The 22,210-nt window shown below is 39.5% G+C and overlaps 1 protein-coding gene across 2 annotated transcripts in view; it reads left to right on the plus strand.

Annotated features, from left to right (window-relative positions):
- The window catches only part of PRR12 (proline rich 12), a 36,579-nt gene extending 16,997 nt beyond the window's left edge, over nt 1-19,582 (plus strand). The window contains exons 5-14 of one of the 2 annotated variants that reach the window (XM_039355825.1): nt 2,363-2,948; nt 3,996-4,363; nt 5,184-5,300; nt 5,758-5,891; nt 6,436-6,896; nt 7,872-7,997; nt 9,044-9,141; nt 10,635-10,763; nt 14,582-14,677; nt 14,754-14,944. In XM_039355825.1, the coding sequence (XP_039211759.1) occupies nt 2,363-2,948; nt 3,996-4,363; nt 5,184-5,300; nt 5,758-5,891; nt 6,436-6,896; nt 7,872-7,997; nt 9,044-9,141; nt 10,635-10,763; nt 14,582-14,677; nt 14,754-14,864 (2,226 nt within the window). In that variant the 3' untranslated portion in view covers nt 14,865-14,944. Of the gene's footprint in view, nt 1-2,362; nt 2,949-3,995; nt 4,364-5,183; nt 5,301-5,757; nt 5,892-6,435; nt 6,897-7,871; nt 7,998-9,043; nt 9,142-10,634; nt 10,764-14,581; nt 14,678-14,753; nt 14,945-17,576 lie in introns of those variants that run through there. The other variant, XM_039355824.1, reaches the window with a different exon arrangement.
- Nucleotides 19,583-22,210: the final 2,628 nt, after the last annotated feature.

Genomic DNA, 22,210 nt, shown 5'->3' on the forward strand with positions numbered 1-22,210 from the left:
GGCACCAGGATTCCAGTAGATGGTCTACAACTTTATGTGGTTCATTCACAGCTGGGTTGTTTGAATCTTGCCACAATTTCCTGGTTTGTGTCTTTTCTTCCTGCTATCATATTGCTGTCATTTCTTGAGAGATGTGTTAACAGTGTGCAATGAATAGTGTGGTGGCCTGGAGGCGAAAAATTTTGGGTATAATATAGAACTAGAAAAATGGCAAAAGTTATGGGAGAGAAATTATAAATTGACAATGTCAACTTCGTACAAAGAAAATCTATATAAAATGTTTTATAGATGGTACTTGCCACCAGCAAGATTAGCAAAACTGTTTAAAAATATGTCAGATAGATGTTGGAAATGTAAACAAAATTCAGACACATATTATCATGTCTGGTGGACATGTGACAAAGCAAAGAGCTATTGGAAAAAGATACATACTTAGTTAGAAAAGATATTGGGAGAAAGTGTAGACTTTAAACCTGAATTTTTCTTACTAGGTATAATGCCAGAAAAGATTAACAAACAAAGCCTATATTTGATTTTACATGTCACAACAGCAGCAGGAATAATATTTGCGCAATATTGGAAAAATGAAGGAACACCACCAGAGGAAGAAATAATTAAAAAAAAAAACTGGAAGCGCAGAGATGGACAGATTGACTATGAGTTTGAAAGAAAAAGAAGAAACAGAGTATTACCAGACTTGGAACTTATTTTATCAATGGCTAGAGGAAAGATTGAAGGATTAGGAATTAAATATGTATTAGTGTTTTTAAACCCAGACAGCACGTTGGTTGAAAAATTATTATATGTATGTAAGAAAAAAAATCAATAAAATCTTTTTTAAAAAAAGATGCTTGCTTCCCATTCGGAAGGTCGAGAGTTCAATCATAGGCAGCATTAGATGTTTCTCTCCTAGGGCACAAAGAAAAAGTATCGGCTGTGAACTCTGCATGGCATCAGGAAGGCATTTGGCCAATAAATATTTAGCTCTATCCAGGATAGCCCCAACTCTACCCTTGAATTAAGGGACTACAGGGTCGATAAAAAGGGAAATTTTAATATAGCAAACATTCTTAATACTTCTTCCACCTCCTATTTTCCCCACAGCAACAACCCTGTGAGGTGGTTTGGGCTGAGAGGAAGTAATTGGCCCAAAGTCAGTCAGCCAGCAAACAAATCAGTAATTTATTTTGATTCCTGAATATCTAAGTTCCCTAGCTGTGCTTTAATGCAAAAAAAGTATTATATCTTAGATGCCTCTGCTTCTCTAAAATTATAATGATAATGGGGTTCATGTTTTATTTATGAAAACATTTATCCTCTGCTTTTCTATGAACCATTCATAAAGCAATGTGCAATAGTGGAAATAATCAAAAAGAAAACCAACCTCAGTAAACAACCAACCAGGAGAAGTGAATAAATATTGGTTGGGGCCACTGACTAAAAAGAGGATAGTGAAAAAGATGTTATAGCAGAAAATTCCCCGTTTCGTGTATCCATCGGCCACAGTTCAGAAATAGTAGGGAGACCGGGGGCCTTGCTGTTGAATGAAGTGCATGAACAGATATGTACGTATTCCTTAAAACCACAGTTGACCCCAAAATTTATATTGCTAAGTGAGGCAGTTGTTAATGTGTTTTGCCCCATTTTACAACCTTTCTTGCCATCAAAGTGAATCACTGCAGCTGTTAAATTAGTAACATGGTTATTAAGTGAATCTGGCTTCCTCATTGAGTTTGGTTGTCAGAAGTTTAAAAAGGTGATCACATGACATGACCCTGGAACTCTGCAACTGTCATAAATATGAGTCAGTTGCCAAGCATCCAAATTTTGATCACATGACCACAGGGATGCTGCAATGATTGTTAAGTGTGAAAAACGGTATAAGTCATTTTTTTCAGTGCTATTGTAAGTTCGAATAATCACTAAATGAACTGTTGTAATTCAAGGACTACATCCAAAGAATGAAGCAGGGCTAAATGTAGCTTAGTCTCAGAGGATTTTTTTTTTTTTAAACTTGGCAATTTTAGGCTGTGATTTCAACTCCTGGAATTCCTCAGCCAGCATGGACAAAAGTGAAGTTGAACAATGCATGATTAAATACAGGTTGTGGATAATGCTCAAAGGGCTCTATTGTTTTGATTTATTCCTTTAATACACAAGCAGTGCTATCCTGCTTTTAGGCTCTTTCCATCTACCACCCAGTTGCTTAGGACAGGAAAGCTGGTGATAGTGAAAAAAAAAACAAATCTTAAGAGAAAAAGGGCCTTTAAGTCAAGATCACTAAGGCAGCATACGGGACCACTAGGGCAGGAAATTGCTCTCCATCTTCTCCCTTTCCTCAATTTCTGTCCTTTTTCCCCAGATCAAACTGCCAGTCCCCAAAGGTTTGGAAGCCCCCATCCCATCTCACCAGCCCACCCAAGAGAGCAACTTGGATAGCAACCAAACGAGAGAGAAGATCAAGCAGAAGATCAAGGAGGTGGAAGAGAAGCAGCCTGAGATGAAGTCAGGGTTCATGGCCTCCTTCCTGGACTTTCTGAAGTCAGGCAAGCGTCAGACGCTGCCTTCCTCTGCCATGTCCTCAGCAGTGACAGTTGGGGCCTCCAGTTCAGCAGCACCTGTGGTCTCTTCTGCAGGTAGTCCATCTAAGTCTCACCCTGGTTCAGCTATATCCTCCTCCCAGCCCCCACCTCCCTTTAGCATGGCACCCCCAATGCTACCTGGTGGTTTGGATGGACCTGAAGGAGATGCAGCTGGGCTTGTCATGAGTTGTACCAGCCCCTGCAAACGGCTTGACGAGGAGCTGAAACGTAATCTGGAGACGTTGCCCTCATTCTCATCAGATGAGGAAGATTCTGTTAGCAAGAACCAAGACCTGCAGAAAAGCATCTCCTCTGCCATCTCAGCGCTCTATGATCCCACTGACCGTAAAGATGGAGAACCCAGTGGTGAGTGCCAGCGCCAGCTATCATCATCATGGCATTCCTTATTTGTTGTGACTTTTGTTTCTTACCACTACGTGATAGTGTTTATGATGTGGTGTTTCCAGTGTTGGCAACATTTCTAGGGTTTGGCTGACATTGTACAATCACTATGACATCATGTGCAGAAATTTATTTTATTTACTCACAAGACTTATAACGCTACCTATTCTCATGCAGTCTAGGCAATTCACAACAATATTTTTTTATTTTATTCAGAAAGTTAAAATAAAATACAAACTCCCAAAAAAGAAGAAAAATTACAAAAATAAAACAAAGATAAACACAACATTAAAAAAGAAAGATTTTTTTTCCATACCAGATAGATATACACACACATGTACAGTAGATCAACATAATGACAAACTGGGATTTCTAATTAAACAAATCTGGACTGGATGACATGCTATTCTAATGCAGTCAGCTTGTTTGCTTCTGTTTAGTCTTCTCTTTACACAAACAAATAAATACAAGTAAACAAATAAATACAAGCAGGATTAATTTGCTTGAAGGTCCATCTGGGGTTATGGTGAAATGCTCCTAAATAAGCTGGAGTTCATAAGCCTATTTTGCAGTATTTGCAGTGGCTTATTTAAATTTATCCAAGGCATATAAAACTGGTATCTATATAATTTGCTTATTCGCTACATTAAAGTGAGGAACAGAACTGGAGGAAATAAACTGAGTACATTAATTTGCAGTTTATTTACATTTGTGATTTATTAGGTGAAGATTCCTAGCTTATTGTTTCATGTAAGAAGCACCTGTATTTAATTGCACCTGAGCAAATTAAAAATTAAATGAATTAAATGTAGGCATGGATGCCTGAAGGCATACTAATATAAATATGTGATATTATTATGAGGTTGGCTCCTTCATTCTAAGCAGCATATGGGTTCACTCTACAGTACATGTTGGTGAACAGTAATCAAAAGAATGTATCTTCAAATGCAAAGGGATTCCAGAGCCAAAGAATGAATTTCCTTGCTCTTCTTTGTTTTTTTCCTCTTGCAGATGTGCCACCAGTGGAGGTGAAAGCCCCTAGCCCCACTCCTTCGGTGGAAGCAGATGTCCAGCCAGAGCAACCACCTCCACCCATCTCCCCAGCCCCCTCACTCAAGGAGCCTCCCCCAGTGCTTGAAGAGCTACCACCACCACTACCCCTACCCCCACCCCCACCATTACCACTACCACTACCACCACAGGCATCTCCTGAGCCCGAAGACCCCGAGGACACACGGCCTCTTCACCTTGCTAAGAAGCAGGAGACTGCAGCCATTTGTGGAGAGACAGATGAAGAGGAGGTGGAGAGTGGTGGGGAGGGGATCTTCCGAGAGCGGGATGAGTTTGTCATACGTGTTGAGGATGTTCAGGCTCTCAGGGTATGTAATTCATTTTGAGCATTGGCATGGGCATATACATTAAAGACATACTTCAGACATTAAAATTGAAAGCTATGGTACTCTTGATGCCCTCCATGTGTTTTTGACTCCCTCTATTGCTAGCTGCAGCTTGTGCCAAGGATTGTGGGAATTATAATTCAGAATACTTGAAGCATGCTAGTTGAGAGTGGGGGGGGTTTGTTTGTTTATTTTGCAAACTGGATTTTTCAAACTCAAACTCAAATAAGTTTAGTGTTGCAGCTCAAAAATTGATTTTGAGAAGAATTTCTCAACATTTAAAGTTTGAAATTCAAAACATTGAAGATAACTGCAAAAAATATTTTGAGGGAGAGAGAATTGTGTAATTAAAATAGGGCAGTTGTAAATGATAGTCTTTGGGGTTCAAACTGAATTTAATTCCACTTACCTCCCATCGATATCAGGATTAAAAAAAATAACTGTAGGTGAAGTATAATTAAGTTCACTGGGTCCTATAAATGACTAGTTTAGCTCTAGATGTAACTTTAAAAGTCCATTTATTTCCCCAAAATGTTACTTCTCTTTTAAAACTGTATTAGGTGGTTGATGACAACTATTATAACTTCTCTATATATGGACATGTGAAGAATCAAGTTAACTCATCACTAATAGCCTGATGCAGAAGGATAAATTATGAAGAAATGCAGTAATTCTGGGAGCTTTTTGTTGTTGTTCGATGCAGTTCTCTTCTGCTAGGGAATATTGGCCAGAAGACAGTAGTTGAGCTTATTAGCTGTTTAATACTTGACATCATTGTAACTACTCCTTTGTCCTTTTGTAGCTTGCACTTCAGACTGGACGGGAACCACCTCCAATTTGGCGAGTACAGAAAGCTTTGCTTCAGAAGTTTACACCTGAAATCAAGGATGGGCAGCGTCAGTTCTGTGCAACCAGCAATGTGAGTGTCCACTCTGTCTGCTTAAGTAGCATCATATCTCAGAGAAACCAGAGTTTCAGAAATGAGAGAATCTTACCAACATGATAATAAATGAAATCAGTAAATTAAAACCAAGTTTCAAGCCCTGTTCTCATTCTTCCTTTTGCTTGCCCTCTCTTTCTCAGTATACTTCTACCATGATGGTCAAGCCGAATGCAGAAGTACTTCTGGGTTTTTTTGGCCTGTTGATAAAAGAATAACTGTTCCCCCCCACTCACCCAGTTTTCTTCTTGGGACAGTCAAGTTGAGCAGTTAGCTTGATCTATTATTGTGTTGGGCAAAGGACTGCAATTTAAGTTCCACTTGTTCCCTCATTACTTCCAGAAGAAAAGTTACAAGTAGGATGGTTTCCCCTCCCCTTTCTTTTCTTTATTCAATTCTTTATTTAATTCTTTATTTTTCCTGCTTCATCCCTCAGTATTTGGGCTATTTTGGTGATGCCAAGAACCGTTACCAACGACTCTATGTTAAATTCTTGGAGAATATCAACAAGAAAGACTATGTCCGGGTCTGTTCCAAGAAACCCTGGCACCGGCCTCTGCAAGCTGTCAGGTAAAGGATTAGGAAGGTGGGCACATGTAAGGGAGTCCAGTTCCAGCTGAGAAACTCCCCCTCCCTCCCTCCCTCCCTCCCCCCCCCGTCTGTGTGTGTGTGTGTGTGTGTGTGTGTGTGTGTGTGTGCAATTAGGTGATTTCCATACAAGAAACTTTTCTCATATTTTCTCTACTTTTTAATTCTCAGTTATATCACTTTGCACATGATTGGCTCTCTTTTCCCTCATCCAGCTTAATAGTTAAAGGGCTCAGCCTCTCTTTTTTCCTTCCCTTGTTCTGTTTAGTCTTAGAGCAGCTTGTAAGTTTAAGGGGTGGGACTGGATGCCTTTATTTCCCTTAACGGTTCATGCTTTTCTGGAGCACCCATCACCGCCTATGATCCATCTTGAACAGTGAATTAGATTAGACTGCCTGAACTTTTGCTATGCTTTATGTAAAGATTCACTGTTTCATTGATTTACACTATAACTTTCTTTGCACTCAAACTCTACTGCTGCAATAAACCTGACCTCTAAAGACAGTGCTCTGTTTTTCTGATGCAGGAGACAAAGCCAGCCCAAAGCTTCTACTCCCAAGGTTCCAGTGACAGCCAAAGTTGAAAAACCCGAGAAGCTGGAAGTCCCAGAGAGAGTTGAGAAATCTGAAAAGCTTATTAAGGCTGAGAAGCTCCCCAAGGCTGCTGAAAAAATGGACAAAACAGAGAAGCCTTCCAAAGCGGAGAAAGGACCTAAGCCAGAAAAGGCCCCCAAGGTGGAGAAGTCTGAAAAGCCCACCAAAGCAGAGAAATTGGCCAAGGCAGAGAAGCCTCCCAGAGTTGAAAAAGTGGAACCTCCTGTGCCCATGCTGACAAAAGCTGTCCCAGCTGGTGGAGCTTCTAAACCCAAGTCAAAGCCAGCCAAGGTGAAAGCTGAACCACCCCCCAAGAAGAGGAAAAAATGGCTTAAGGAAGCAGCAGCATCTTCTTCAGACTCAGATTCCAGCCCTGACCAGCAGAGTGAGGAGGGTGAGTAGAAGGGGGTGGGGAGAGAAACTCCCACTAGTTTGGTGAAGGTCAGGACTAGGTGGTTAAGAAAGGACATCAAGAACCTCTGTAGTCCTGGGAAGGCAAGAAGTGTGGCAGAGCTACTTATCCAAAGACAGGAATCACACGTAGCACCAGAGTTTCTTAACCTTGGCAGCTTTAAGTTGTGTGGACATGAACTCCAGGTGTTGGTTGGGAGTTCAGGTTCGCACATCTTAAAAGTTGCCAAGGTTGAGAAACATTGCATTACACTGTTAGGTGTTTCATGGTAGTTTGGTGTGTTGTCTGAATCCATCTGTTGGGGTTCATTGAACAGATCATAGCCAAGCATATTGTGACTCACTGTCGTGTGTGTAGATCAAGGAGAAATTGTGAATTTACAAGGGTGGAGAATCTGGAGCCGAATTACTGTAGATCCGGCAGTTCCAGCCCATGAGAAGAAAATAAAGCAATCCTGAGAGTGGTGATACACACATTTTTTGAAAGACTACTGGTTCTCTGGGAGCCTGAGAAAGGGATCTTATCATTAACCATAAAAGCTAGACTGAGAGAAATGGAAGGCTGAAAATAGGGAGTAGAAAGAAGGGTTAGGATTAGGGTTAGCCCTGTCTATAGAAGTGAAGGATTATAGGAACCTCTAGAGGAGTTCTAACACTTTTTCCCTCTCTCCCTCTTTCTCTCTCCTATTTTTGGTTGTACTTCACATATAATCCATGCTTCTCAGCCTTGGCAGCTTTAATATATGCAGACTTTCACTCCCAGAATTGCCCATTCTGGCTGGAGAATTCTGAAAGAGTTGAAGTCAACACATTTAAAGTTGTCATACCTGAGGAAAACTATGAGATATAATCTTACAGCATCCTCCATTTATTTGCTTGTTAACCTATTTTGAATCTTTTTGAAAATCAGGGCTACAGATGCCTACCATAATAAAATAGTACTCTATTTCCCATTTAGACCGTGTGCCCACAGGCCGCATTCTCAATACACGAGCCATGAAGGAGATGTACCGCAGTTATGTGGAAATGCTGGTCAGCACTGCCCTTGATCCAGACATGATCCAAGCTCTTGAAGATACAAACGGTGCGCATTCTTGTGTAGAGGTGCTTAGATGGGCTCATGGGCCAGTTTGAAAAGTCACTGGCTTTTGTTTCCACCGGCCATTCTACATAGGCCATTCCATAGGAACCATGTAGACCTTCACTTTGCTCTGATCACTAATTATTTTTCTTGATTGTGGCTAGTCTTCTGGAAATATAAAAGCTTTTTTGTTCCCTAGCTATTCTTGCTTATGAAATTCCTGGGGCCAGAATCTGATGAATATATACAGGCTTGTTCTATTTTGCCATTGTAAGAACTATAAATATACTGGTTTTTTTTTTTTAAAAAAAAGTACAAACATCTTTTTAAGATGTCTGATTTGCAAAATGCCGTATAACTGTCCAGCTTTGATTGCTTGTGACTAGAGAACACCACTGAATGTTTCATTGTAATTCTTTGTAGCAGTCATACTTAGACAAAGATATGAAGAGCTGGTTGAAGGAGGGGTTCTCAAATTTTGTAATCCCACAGCCTTTAAAATTATAAATGAAATAATGTGTAAAACTAAATAAAAAGTAAATAATAAAAGAAAACTCTAATTGTAATTGGCAAATGTCAAGAGCCTTGCGTTTAACCATTTTTCAAAATGCTCTCTGGTGTTTGTTCCTTGCTTTGCATATGCAAATTTTTAGGCTACTCCAGGCAAAGTAGGAATGAGTTTTTAATAGTGCTTCAGTTTTGTCTGAATAAATTTGGCCTAATAAATTTCCCTCCTCTCAAAAAGTGCTTCTCTAGATTGTTTTCTTAGGGCCAGGGTAGTCCTTAAGCAAGCACTTATTCCTGGCACATGGCATTTTAAAAAATCTGGTCCTGTCTAAAAATGCCAACCTCTTCAAAAAAGAAATGTGGCATTTGAAAACCTTGTTACGTTCCTTTCACTTGCTTGTCTAGAACTCAGTCCATTGCAGCTGGGTTTCCTTTGTGCAGGACACTGGCTGCCCATGTCCTACATTGCAGGTTTCCTGTCCCTGCCCATCCTGGAAGCTTTTTTTTTACCTTTGCCATCTGTTTTGACAATCCTATCCCAGATGAACTTTATCTCCCGCCCATGAGGAAAATTGATGGGATTTTGAACGATCATAAGAAAAAGGTGCTGAAGAGAGTGTCCCTGAATCCATCGCTACAGGTATGGAAAGAGGGCAAGTAGAATCTGCTATTCCCCAAAGACTGATTTTGGGAAAAGGGTATTTATTTTAAGTATATATTTTGCTTTGTTGTCAAAATTTGGCTCACGTATTTCCTTCTCATTCGCCTCCACAAGAACAATGAGAGGGGAGAGGCCTTGAAGACTAAAACGTTTGTAACCTATTCAGGAAGGTTAAGAATCCAAGCCCTTGACTAGCAGCCCAGATGGACTGTTGAATCCTGTCCCATATATAATTATGAAAACCATGCTTAAAATGAGACTCCATGCTGCCTTGGATATTTCAGTTTTTCTAGCCATGTAAATGGTTCTGCAGTGTGCAATTTATGAATCAGCAGCTTTTTCAGGTGGGGTTGATATTAATCATGTATGTTGACAGGAATGCCAAATATTTACATTGGCATTTTTTTAAGAAATGGAAATGGAAGCTCGCTTAGCTCCTTCATTGCTTAAGATTTCAGTGATCCTATCCCACAAAATCTCAATACTGAAATTTATCTCATGAATGTTAGCCTTATTTGAGGATGGGTGTATTTTATTTTGAAGATCTATCAATGGTATTTAGAATTACTTTGCTGGCCAGTTCTTTAATATTTTTTACTTATAGTGTACTCTTAGTTGCAGAGATTTTTATAAAATTTCACCATAAACAGAAGGGATTGATTATTCTGTCTTTTGTGTGTGTTAGCAATATGCTGTGAAAGTTATCTTTAACTTTCCTTGCATCATATTGGGAGGGCAATTTATACATGTAGTCCTCATTTAGCAGCTGTTGCAGTTACGACAGTTATGAAAAAGTAACTTTACAACCAATCATCACATTTATGACCTTTACAAATCTGTAAAGCAAAGAAAGAAAGCTGAAATAATCTCATAATCGTAGGTTTCACTTAGCAATCACTAAAGGGCATTTTTTCTATATTTTAACATGGAGGTTTCCTATCCTGAGCTGACTAAGAAAAACCATTTCTCCATATTCTACTTAAAACAGTCTGTGAAACAAGAAAACAAATAAAATCTTCTAATACAGAAGAAAAATTGAGGTTTCTTTGGTATCACATTGCCCAGGCTATGGACATTTAGTGCAGGTTGGACTAAGAGAATTACATGATTTTCAGGATTATTGGTGACTGTTTGAATAACCTATAGTTCAATTTTTGTAGTCAATGAGCATTATGATGAATAATGATGCTCTTGTCCGTTTCAAGGAAAGTCCTACTTTATAAAGTGGTAGTTCTCCCTTTTCATAGGCTCCCTTTATCTCTAATCTATTATCTCTGAAGTCTTTTCAATGGCTGAGCCAAATTCTATTATTTGAGGATGCCTCCATTTCTATATATATATTTAAATATATGATGTATCTAATTCCTAAAATCTTGGGGTTTTGTAATACTAGAAAATGGAACTAAATGACCTGAGCTGGAGGTTGTGAAGATGCTGCTTCTTCTCATACATTTACTTTCTTGCCCATTCAGGAGGCACTCCACATGTTCCCCCAACTCCATGCTGAGACATGTGATACCACAGTTACGTTGCGCCCAGGTGGTGAACCTTACAACCGCAAGACACTCAACAAACTCAAGAAGAATGTATCCAAACCGCAGGTAAGAGTTGCAGATGACGATAGTAGCCAGGTTCTGATAAACTTACTCATTGATTACTTTTATCTCTCTTTTCCAGCAGAGAGCTCAAGGTAAGAATAGTTGTGCCCCTACTCATCTTCTTTACACTCACAAATTACAAGAATGAACAATAGATCCATAGGGCATTAATGAGAATTTCATGACCGAGGAGTGATTTGAATGTGGTTACTGTCAGCTTTGTGGTGGTCCACATAAGAAAGATACCCAGGCATATATGCATTTGACACCAACTTGTTTAGCTTCACCTGTCTTCTGTTAAATTTAGGCAATCAGCTATTTTTCCGGTGCTTAAGTACCAAGAAACAAAAAAAGCACTTCTGAAAGTGCTTCATTCCAAAAAGAGATTATCTCTTCTAGCAGTTGGGGGGAGGGAGGAATGGAACATTGTCACATGACAGTGATATAAGTGCTGATCACTATTCCAACATTTTTTCCTGAACTTGTCCTAAAAAGGAAAGCTGGAACTATTGAAAACAATCTTGTCTAAGCCCAAACCCCAACAGATGGTCCATGATATCAGAAGCCACTAAGAGAACAGTTAAGAATTAACTTCACCCCACACCTAGCTCCTGAGGTAAATCATCATCATCATTATCATCATCATCATCATCATCATCATCATCATCATTCTAGCCATTGTCTATCCACTGCAGGATGAAGACCTCTTCTGCATGTTTCCAACCAGTACGGTCTTGAGCTTTTCTTTGCCAGTTGGCCCTGCGATACTTGCTGATGTCATCAATCCATCCTGTTTTAGGTCTCTTTTGTGGATACTTTTTATCAGGTGGAATCCATTCTATGACTGCCTAGTCCACCTGCCATCAGTTCTTCTTGCTATGTGACCAGCCCATTTCCATTGCAAATCTTTTACTCTTTTGATGGCATTGTATACATATACATATACATACATACATACATACATATATAATTTTTTATTGAATACAGAAAGAAAAAGAAATTAAAAAATTGAACATGGTATATCGTCTTTGACATATATCTTTGTCTTGTCAATCCATACTATACATTTTTATATATATGTATGTATGCACATACATACATACATACATACATGCAACTGTATATTCCTAGTATCTTCCTCTGTTCATCTCCCTTCTGTTGACTCCATTATTTTTTCCCTCCATTTGTAGAATTTACTCCAGACTAGATAGTATTCTATTTCTTCCTGATTTTTTAATTCTTTAGTCATCTTATCTACCGTATTTTCCGGCGTATTAGATGACTTTCTAAAGCATGGAAATCGGCGCCGAAGTCAGGGATCATCTTATACGCCGAGTCGTCTTATACGCTGGAAATTACGGTAGTTTCTGGCGTACAAGATGACTTTCTAGGCATGGAAATCGGCGCCGAAGTCGGCGTTTGTCTTATACACCGAGTCACCTTATATGCCGAAAAATACGGTAGTTCTGCGCAATACATAATTTTCCTTATTAATGCATCTTCGCTGGGTATTTCCGTCACTTTCCACTTTTTGAGCGAACAGGATTCTTGGCTGCCGTAATCACGTGTATGATTAAATATGTGTCACCTTTATTTATATTTTTCCTAATATTCCTAATAATAGTGTCTCTGGTTTGTATTGGATGTTTTGGCCAGTCATTTCTGTAATCCATTCCCATACCATAAGTCAATAAGCCTGTGCTTCTTTACATGTGATGGCCTTGTATATTTTCATTTGTTCTCTAAGCCATGTGCAGGTCTTTCTGTCTTGTCTTATGAAAGACAAGCGTGTGTCTTTCCATGGCTCTGCGCCACTCATAGCTTTTGTATCGATTGTGAGGTTAGTGTCTATGTTTCGCTGGCCTGTTAGAGCAGGTAGCACTGATTGAAAAACTTCTCTTCAGGCATAGGGGGAGGCTGTTCTTGAAAATTATGCTTAGCTTGCCGAATGCCTGGCAACCACAATATCAAAAGCCGCTAAGAGAACCATTAAGAATTAACTTCACCCCACACTTAGTTCCTGGGGTAGATCGTTTCCCTAAAAGTCTCAGTTCTATATCCTAACTGAAAACTTGATTGAAAGTAGGTACTAGAGACATGAGGAAATTGAGTCATTTTTTTAAAAAAACACATTTTTAACAACTGATCGATTGATTATATGCCATCAAATTGTTTTCAACTCCTAATGACTACATACATAGATCTTCCCCAGGATGACTATCCCTAAGTTGTTTTTTCAAGTCTCCCAACAATGCACCTCCTCATCACTAGCTGAGTCCACGATGGTCCTCCTCTTCTTTTTCCTTCCTTCCTTTCTTTCCCAGCATTAGAGCCTTTCCCAGAAAGCCAGGTCTTCCCATAATGTGTCTGAAGTAGAATAATTTGAGCTTGATCATTTGAATGAGAAATCAGGGTTGATTCCATCAGTTTGCTTTCTTGGCTGTCCACAATATTCTTAGGAGGCTTTTCTAACACCAAAGTTTAAAAGTATCAATATTCTTCCTACACCATTTTTTTTAAAGTCCAACTTTTGCTACTATGGAGTATCACATGATTTGCCCAATTCTGTTCTTTAATGGGTCACTGCTGCGCTTGAATATCTTTTCCAAGACCTTCATTGGTGCTCCACCAAGTACTAATCTGTGTTGTATTTCTTGATTGTTTTATTCTTTACTGTCAGTGATTAATCCTAAAAGGCAAACACTATCCACCATTTTGATATTTTCATTGTCAGTTCTGAGGCTGGTTGATCTACTTGTTTTCATTAGTTTCATCTTCTTTATATTTAATTTTAACCCCATGTCTTTTACTGTCCTCTTTCACTATTCTTGCTGGGACTTGCAAATCCTTTGTACTCGGGCTAACAGAGCAGTGACCTTAGCATAGTGCAAGTTATTGACATTTTTTCCTGCAGTTTTAAAACCCTGCTCATCTACTTCTAATCCCCTTAATATATACTCAGCATAAAGGTTATATAAATAAGGAGAGAGTATGCAACCTTGTCAAATTCCTTTATCAACTTGGAGCCAGTCTATTTCACCATGCTCTGTCTACACTGTTGAGACGCCTCTCTCTTGCCCGATTGGACTCTCCATTCCAATTCTCTGCACCTTCCTATCTTCCTTCCATCGCTGTCCTTTTGACTGACCTGCAACCCATTGCCACCACTACCCTTGCCTCCCCCCACTGGTGCCAGCTGACCTTCACTGTCTTTTTCCTCCACTGTTGCCAATGTTGCTAATGGACCTTTGAGTGGCTGCCACAACACCATGAGACCTTGGTCATACCTCGTTAGCAGTGGAAGGAAGGAGGCTGAGGCTAGCTAAGGGTAGTGTGGGGCGGCAGGGACAGGCGATGGCAGAATGCAAGCAACCCAAAGGGCAGAGGTAAGGGGGGGAGATAGGAAAAAGTTGAAACATTGTAAACATTGTAAAATTAACTTTACAATGGCATTTTCATCACTACCTCTGTATCTGGCATTCTGAAACAGAATGTCCATTAAAGATCTGATTCTGTGGCTTCATTCGTCTACCTCGTTCTCCTGCATAAAAAGACCAGGCCCATTGATTGCCCTATCGAAGTTCCAAGTATTGAGATGGGGATGTGTCCATGCCACAGGCAGCAAAGGATTTTTTAACTTTGTTATTTTAATAAAAGCTGAAAAGAGAAGATAAGGGCAGATAAAAACTTCCTAGATTTTTAAAAATTAATCATTGAAACAAAATATTAAATATGAGTTCTTAGAGGTTCAGGGCTATGTCAAATTGCTTAGAAATGTGACATGGTGGTTTCCCTTCACTCTTTGTCCTTATTGCTGACAGGAATTCAGTGTGGAAGTGGAGAAATCCTTTTTCTATACTCTCTACCATTCCCTTCACCACTACAAATACCACACCTTTCTGCGTTGTAAAGATGAGGTAAGTAAAGCCCTAAGTAAATCCCATTTGGGTTTGCAAGTTGTTTGTTAGATTTATATCCTGTCTTTTCATTCAGGAGCTCAAGGCAAGCATGCATAGGACTGCTTCCTCCCATTTTTTTCCACAACAACTCTGGGAGGTAGGTTTTGCTGAGGAAGCGTGCATGATCAAAAGTATGATTTGGTGATTTTGTCAGTGGTGTTCAAGTGACACTCCAGATGTTTCGTGATTGCACCCAGGATTCCTATTACTATTGAGACTATATTTGCTCTCTTTTGTCACAGTTGTTCTACAGTAGTGGCCAAAATTGTGGAAACATTTTGGGAAAAGTGTACATTTGAGGTTTGATGGCTAGTAACACCACTTTCTTTTGGAGTAGTACCATAAGATTATATATCAATGGAAAGATAATTTAATCAAGAATGTAATGCAACAACATTTGTTCAATTATCTGTATTCTATGAAAAGTTATAGCCAAATAACCAGAAAAAGGAAGCACAACTTGCTTAGGTTGATATCAAGTAGCTTTCCTTCATCTGATTGTAGCCAATGATCATGAGTGTTTAGAGAGCCAATCAGGTGTCATCTTGTTTTGGCAATCAGCCAATCAGAGCACAGTAGGATTCAGTTATTGATGTCATGTATTGAAGCTGAGAGGAGGACATTTGTCAGTGTGTTATGTAATCACTATCAAATTGGTTGGGGTTTTTTGTGTTCTTTCATTTAGTGAGCTTGTAAAACATAATAAAATTAAAGTAATGGTGCAAAGAGTTGATTGGTTGCCCAGAAAGCGAAGTAAAATAGTATTATTAAGTGAACAAGGCTACAGTTATAAAGAAATTAGAATAAAAATTGGTGGAAACTTAACCAAAGGTGGCATTTCTAAGTTTCTGAAGAGGTATAAGGTGACTCAGTCACTACAAAACCACACTGGTAAAGGCAGGAAAAGATGCACAACAGCAAGTGATGATAGAAGAATTAAGGGACTGTGCCTATGTGACAGAAGAAAATCATTTGAGTGTATACAAGATGAAATGGCGCTATGCAGTGTGAAGTTGAATGCAAGGACTGTTCGGCACAGACTGCAGGAATTTGGCCTAAAATCTAGAATTCCACGAAAAAAGCCACTTTTATCTCTCAAACAAAGGTTGAAAAGACTAAACTGGGTTAAAACCCCTGTTACCTGGACAGAGGAACAATGGGACAGTGTTATTTGGAGTGATGAGACCAAGATCTCCCTGTTTGGTAGTGATGGCATAAAATACGTAAGGAGAAGAATCGGAGAAGATTTGCATCCTGATTGCATTACATGTACCGTGAAACTCCCAGTCAGTATTATGATCTGGGATTGTATGACATCAAAAGGTGTGGGCAGAATTTGTGTGATTAATGGGAATCTAAATGGCCAAAAATACATTAATGAAATACTTGAGCCCAAACTGAAGCCTTCCGCACATGATCTTTTCCAAGACAATGAAGCATTTATATTGCAACAGAATTCAGCTCAATGTCATGTTGCTGCTGTGTGCAAAAGTGGTTTCAAGATAATCATATTCCACTGCTGGAATGGCCTGGGAAAGCCCAGACCTTAACCCAATTGAAAATCTATGGAGCCAACTAAAGAAACTTGTTAGTCAGAAGTGACCCAGCAATAAAACCCAGTTAATAGAAGCAATCATTCAATCTTGGTTTCACATTATACCAGCTGCAGAACTAAAGGACTTGGTTCACTCCATGGGAAGACGTTGTAAGGCCGTAATTCATGCTAAAGGTTACCCAACTAAGTATTAGCTGACGTGGTATAATTTTTGTATATCTCATTTTTTCTACGGTGATAATTTTTGTATATCTCCTTTTTTCTACGTGTTTCACTTTTTTTCTTTATAACTGCTATTCTAATAGCAAATCCTTCATAAAAGTTATTGCATTACATTCTTGATTAAATTAACTTTCCATTGATATATAATTTTATGGTACTATTCCCCAAAAAGTGGTGTTATTAGCCATCAAACCTCAAATGTACACTTTTCCCAAAGGGCTTTCATAATTTTGGCCACTACTGTACTTCTGATTGAAAGTCCTGATATTTCGTGATTTTCTCCAGTTTTTTTCTCTTCTATTCTGTTGTCTCCAGAATAGGTACTACAACATCCACTATCAAGACTATTTTGTCTTTCTTACCAATGGGTATTCAAGTCTGGAGTATTAGTGACTGGTGCTTATCTGTGTTGATTTCTGATGACCCAGAGCACTTTAGCATCTTCATTTTATTATTATGGTTCATCTCATAGTAAACCAGATAATTAAAAGGAATTTGACATTTTTACCCACTTGCTGCAATCTTCTCAAGGGCTTGGGGTAGGCACACGTTGTTTAATGGTGTTAAAGGTATCATGGCAGAAACCAAGCTGTTCCAAGTAGGCTGCCTTTTGCAATTGATTGGTGTTGATTTTGTTAAGGCTCATAGTGGTCAGTGTCACCTAATTTTAACTGTGGTTCACAACAATAAAATAAAATAGAAAAAAGGACTAAAACAAATACAAAAAATAATAATCATCACAATATGGGTGTTCTTAAATGAAGAAACCTTCCTATCACTAATATGTAGAAGTAGTGTTATATATAAGCTGCAGTTTATGAAAATCATTAAATTTACAAATTGTAGTGTTATGTTTAAAAAGTCTCAGTCTTTAGTATTATTTTTATTAGTCTTGGTACCAAAGATAGACTAATCAATTCTGGCTCTTTCTAGAAAGCTACAAGCAGTTTCTGCATATTAGGGATGGAGTTGTAGAAGAAAATTCCTTCATTTAAGAAAATCCATATCATGGTTGCTTTTTTAAAAGCTATTTTTGTACTTCATGGCTAATTTTTTAACCTTTTCATTTTTCTTTTCTAGACAACAGCAATTGAGGGTCAAGACGAAGATTTGGGCCAGGAGGAGGTAGTGCAGCAGTGCATGCGCAACCAGCCATGGTTGGAGAAACTGTTTGACTCCTTCAGCGAGTTGCTGACTCAGGCACAAAGCAAATGCGCGTGACACCATCATCAGAGCTACGCCCCAGGAAGGTCCGCCTAACGCCTGCCCCTCTGCAGAGCCAGAGCAGGAAGTGGGGAGAGGAAAGTCGAGGGGTATCATTACAGGCAACGAGTTCAGATTCAGCTCACACCATCACCACCATCACCCCTTCTCCTTGGGGGTTTCTCTTTTTCCTTAAACAGGACATGGGACAAGCCTCTGCGATGGTGGTGGAGGGTGGAGGTTTGCTGTGGCAGACAGGACATGTTGAGGAGGGTTCTCATCAAATAATTGGATGGTTGGAACACCCCTTTCCCTTTTGCCCTGGCTGTACAGAGAAATATTATTTATATATAAATGTATAAATATCTAATTGAACAGCCTTGTCCCCTGCTCAGGGGGGATTGAGAATAGGGGAATTCATTGGAAAGGCATAGGAATGGTGGTGTGGTGTGATTTAGAGCCGAAAGGCTTCTCGGTTTCTCACCATGGAGTGAGTTGACAGTAGTGAGATTGGTGAAAAGAGAAGGACCAGGTTCTCCTGGGGTTGTACTCTTCATCTCTTCCATCAAGAACTTTACTTCTCCTTAGGGAGAGTTGAGAATTGAGCATGGGGAGGTGGTGCATTGGCCACCCTTTATACAGTGTCTAGCTTCTTTTGTCCATAATCTGATCAGGAAGTATGACCGCTGTTCTCCAACAACTCTAATCCCATCTCTGCCAAATAACTCTTATTTGGAGTGAAGGGAAGCCATCCATCCGTACACTAATAGCGATCACTTCTATTTTTGCTTCTAATAGGAATATTTATTGCCAAGCTCCTTTTTCCCAATCATAATTGGCAGCACCAATTTTCTCTCTTTCTGGAGAAACCTCTCTTTCTCTCCCTCCCTCCCTCCCGTTGTGTTTCCATGGGGCAATTAACTGCTGGAGGATTCACTTTTTTTGCCATTGAATTGAGAATTCTAGCTCATTTGGGTATGTGGAACTTTTCCCTATACTTTCTGAATAGAGAGCAGTATATAGGCAGGGGAGAGCCTTATGACATCCATAGCAACCTGCCAAGACTGTAGCAAGACTTCTGAAATTTCCCTCCCCTCCCCCAGATTTTACAATTAGCCCCCCTTGAATCATGCCAGGAATGTATAAAGGACTTTAGATAAGTCCCTTCCCCAGTGGTAGATCTGCACTTCTATGAGGGAGGGATAACTCCCCCCCCCATTCTCCCCATATTATAATGTCTGACAAGGCAGGATTCTGCTCCCCCCTCCCTGCACCTGTATATACTGTATAGGATAAAAAGTCTATGTATCATATTGTATTTGACTAACTTGAACTTAATGATGCGCAGGAGTTTCTCTCTCTCTCTCTCTCTCTCCTTTTATCTGTAGCTGTGATGTTCTTGGTTTCAACTGAAACTTTCATTAGGAGATTGTTAATTTTTTTATCATTGTTGTTGTTACTGAGGGGGGAAGGGAGATTTTGTGTCCCCTACCCCAATCTGCCTCCTAAACAAAGCTTCCTCTGCAACCCTAAACTGAAATGATAAAATAAACTCTTAATGAGCCAGAGGATGAAGATCTTGTCTTAATTGCCCTTTCTTCAACTCCCAAGTGGGCTCTCCATCCCTCAATCAGCTATCCATTATCTTGTGTGTGTGTGTCCCCATACTGCAGGTAATTTTTCCAATTACAGATACTCCTCAACTTATGACCACAGTTGAGCTAAGGAAGGCAGTCGTTCCATGAGTTGTGTCCCCTTTTTTTACCACATTTGTTAAGTAGTCATTGAAGTTGTTAAGTGAATCATTGGTTGTTAGGCAAATCTGACTTCCCCCTTTGACTTGCATGTTGGAAGCCAGTTGGGAAGGTTACAAATGATGATCACATGCCTCCCTGGGACAGTGCAATTGTCATAAAGGCATGCCAGTCGCCAAGCGCCTGAATTTTGATCACATAACTGTGGAGATCCTGCAACTGTCATAAGTGTGAAAAACGGCCATATGTCATTTTTTTCAGTGCCGGGGTAACTTTGAATGGTCACTAAATGAATAGCTGTAAATCAAGGACTTCCTGGACTGCCAACCATTATCATTCCTCACCCCAGACCTTCCTCTAACCTCCCAAAGCAAACCCTTACTTGAATGTAGATCTTCCTATGTCAAATTCCCATCCTCCTGCTAAAGTCTACCTCATTCTCCCTCCATAGCTGTTTCTCCCTCTTTCACACCTAGAGTCACTGTTTCAGGTGGGCAGCTGTATAAATTGAATGAATGAATGAATGAATTTGACTCCCTCCAATCAAGTCATCCTTTATTCCTAACCCATCTCTAGAGCTGCATTCCTCCTTCATCACTATACATTCCTCCATTTGAATTATCCTTCTGTTCTTAGAAAAACTTTGATCTTTTCAAAATTTGCTATTTCTTTCTGCCTACCCAAACCAACAGGAGTTACAGAGGATGCCCCAGTATTTTTTTTTCCAACCTTGGGTAGCAAGGAGGGAGGTATGAAAAGGTACTTCAGGTATAGTAGGGAAATAAATTCCATCTCAGTATTGGTGTTCTCATCATAAAGACGTACTTCAAACAAATCTCTCCCTGAGTCAGCAAACACAGAAATGTATTAAGACCTGTTTGGTTGCTTAGGTCCGTGTACCCAATATATGTACTTGGTACTGTTGGGTCTCATTTTGACTCCTTCTCCCCTCCTTATTTATTGTGGATGAAAAGGCAACGCTGGCAAGTGTGTATGTAAGTATGGATGGTCGAGGGGGGAGATGAAATCTGGTAAACAAGCCCTAAGCAAAGAGAATGATTTTAAAGAAGAGAATAGCCTGATTTCTTTTGATACTTTGAAGCTTGCAATTCAGATTTCTTTTTAAAAAAAATTTCCCTAATAAACCAGATTACTGGTAGCTGTTGGTCTTAGAAGTGATGAATTGTGACAGAGAGCTGAGTGTGGAAATGGGGTTAGCTGAATATGGGTTTGGGGAAATAAGAGAACGAAGTTGGGGGAACCTTTCATAGTACAGGGTTAATTTTAGAGAGATCTAGAGCCTTGGCACTTCGTGGGACAAGACACTTGCACCATCAATTCCATGCAGAACTTTGCTAAACCATTGCTCCCAGTTGGAGGGACAGAGTAGCCAGACTTGAGCTCTCAGAATTGGAGAGGCCCAGCTCTGAGTTGATCAAGGACAAACACAACACTCACACACATGTACAGCTCAATTTCCTGTGACAAAAAGAGACTTTCCTCCTCCGCCACCTACCCTTATATTTGGATCTTGAAAGGTCCCCTTTTTTACAACGTGTATTTCTGTGTATCTTGTTCGCGCCTCAAGGGTATTGTTCTGAAATATGGGATTTGTGTTCTGTATTATTGGATGTTCCTATATATTTTTATTGTTTATTATTAGTGTCTGAGACATTTTTTTCTCAATATGTAAAACTCACATTGTATACTGTGTACACAACAAAATGACAAAAAAACACTTTTCTTTGCAAAAATCAAATGCCTGAAGCAGAGTTTTGTTCATTTGGTTGAGACTGGGGTGGCCATGGGAAAAAGGAGGGCAGCGTGCTCTAAAATAATGATGGGGAAAACCTGCCTAAGTATGATATACTGGCTCTTGGTCTCAACATCTGGATGGTCTCATCTATATTCTGAAGTTTATACAATCCCTTGCTTAATGTTTTCCTCCTGTGCAATCTTTGAAGGGTATTAGAAACACTATTCCTGGTTCACTGGACTTTCCTATCAGATGGAAGATTATCCATACCACCACCACAGAGGTGCGCCTGCCATGCGAAAGAGCAGTGCCATTTTAGTTACAAACTAGAAAACCCCTATGTGGGGCAGAGGCAATCTTTCCAATAATGTTAACCAAACATCATAAAGACTTATCTTTGGTCATCTCCTATTGGTACTATTCTGTGTATTTTCTGTTGATCAATTTCAAAGGCATCTTTCATCTGCCTACCCAGCTAGAAAATTCTATTGCCAGTGGTAGCTTCATGGATATTTTGTATACAGGTAGTCCTCGATGTATAACTGGTTGCTTAATGACCATTGAAGTTGCGAAAGACAAAAAGCTCCTTTTGCCCTTTTTTCAAAGTTGTGATGGCCGCAACTCTGTTCTTTGGTACGATCACTTGATCACATTTTATCCATTTGGCAGCCAGCTCACTTTTGCAGTCACATGACTATAATTTGTGACTTTTTAAAATTGTTTTCTGGCACTTCCAGTTTCACATAAAAAACACCCATTGGAAAAAAGTGATTCACTTAACAATTGGGGTATTTACTGAACAACTGCCGCAAAAAACATTAAAAAATTAGGTCTAGTCACATGAGGCCTTAATGACTGCCACAGTTTACTGTTTTTTTCCTCAATATGTAAAATTCACATTGTGTACTGTGTATACAAGTTAAGTCAAAATTACCTTATGTAACTTCTATATATCTCCACTAGAAAGATGCCCATTACTCATTGCTTAGAAAAATCAAGAT

Source organism: Crotalus tigris, unplaced genomic scaffold (genome assembly GCF_016545835.1).
Source record: "Crotalus tigris isolate CLP2741 ecotype Arizona unplaced genomic scaffold, ASM1654583v1 scf7180000018762.419966263:882430, whole genome shotgun sequence".
In the NCBI taxonomy this organism is placed as follows: domain Eukaryota; kingdom Metazoa; phylum Chordata; class Lepidosauria; order Squamata; family Viperidae; genus Crotalus; species Crotalus tigris.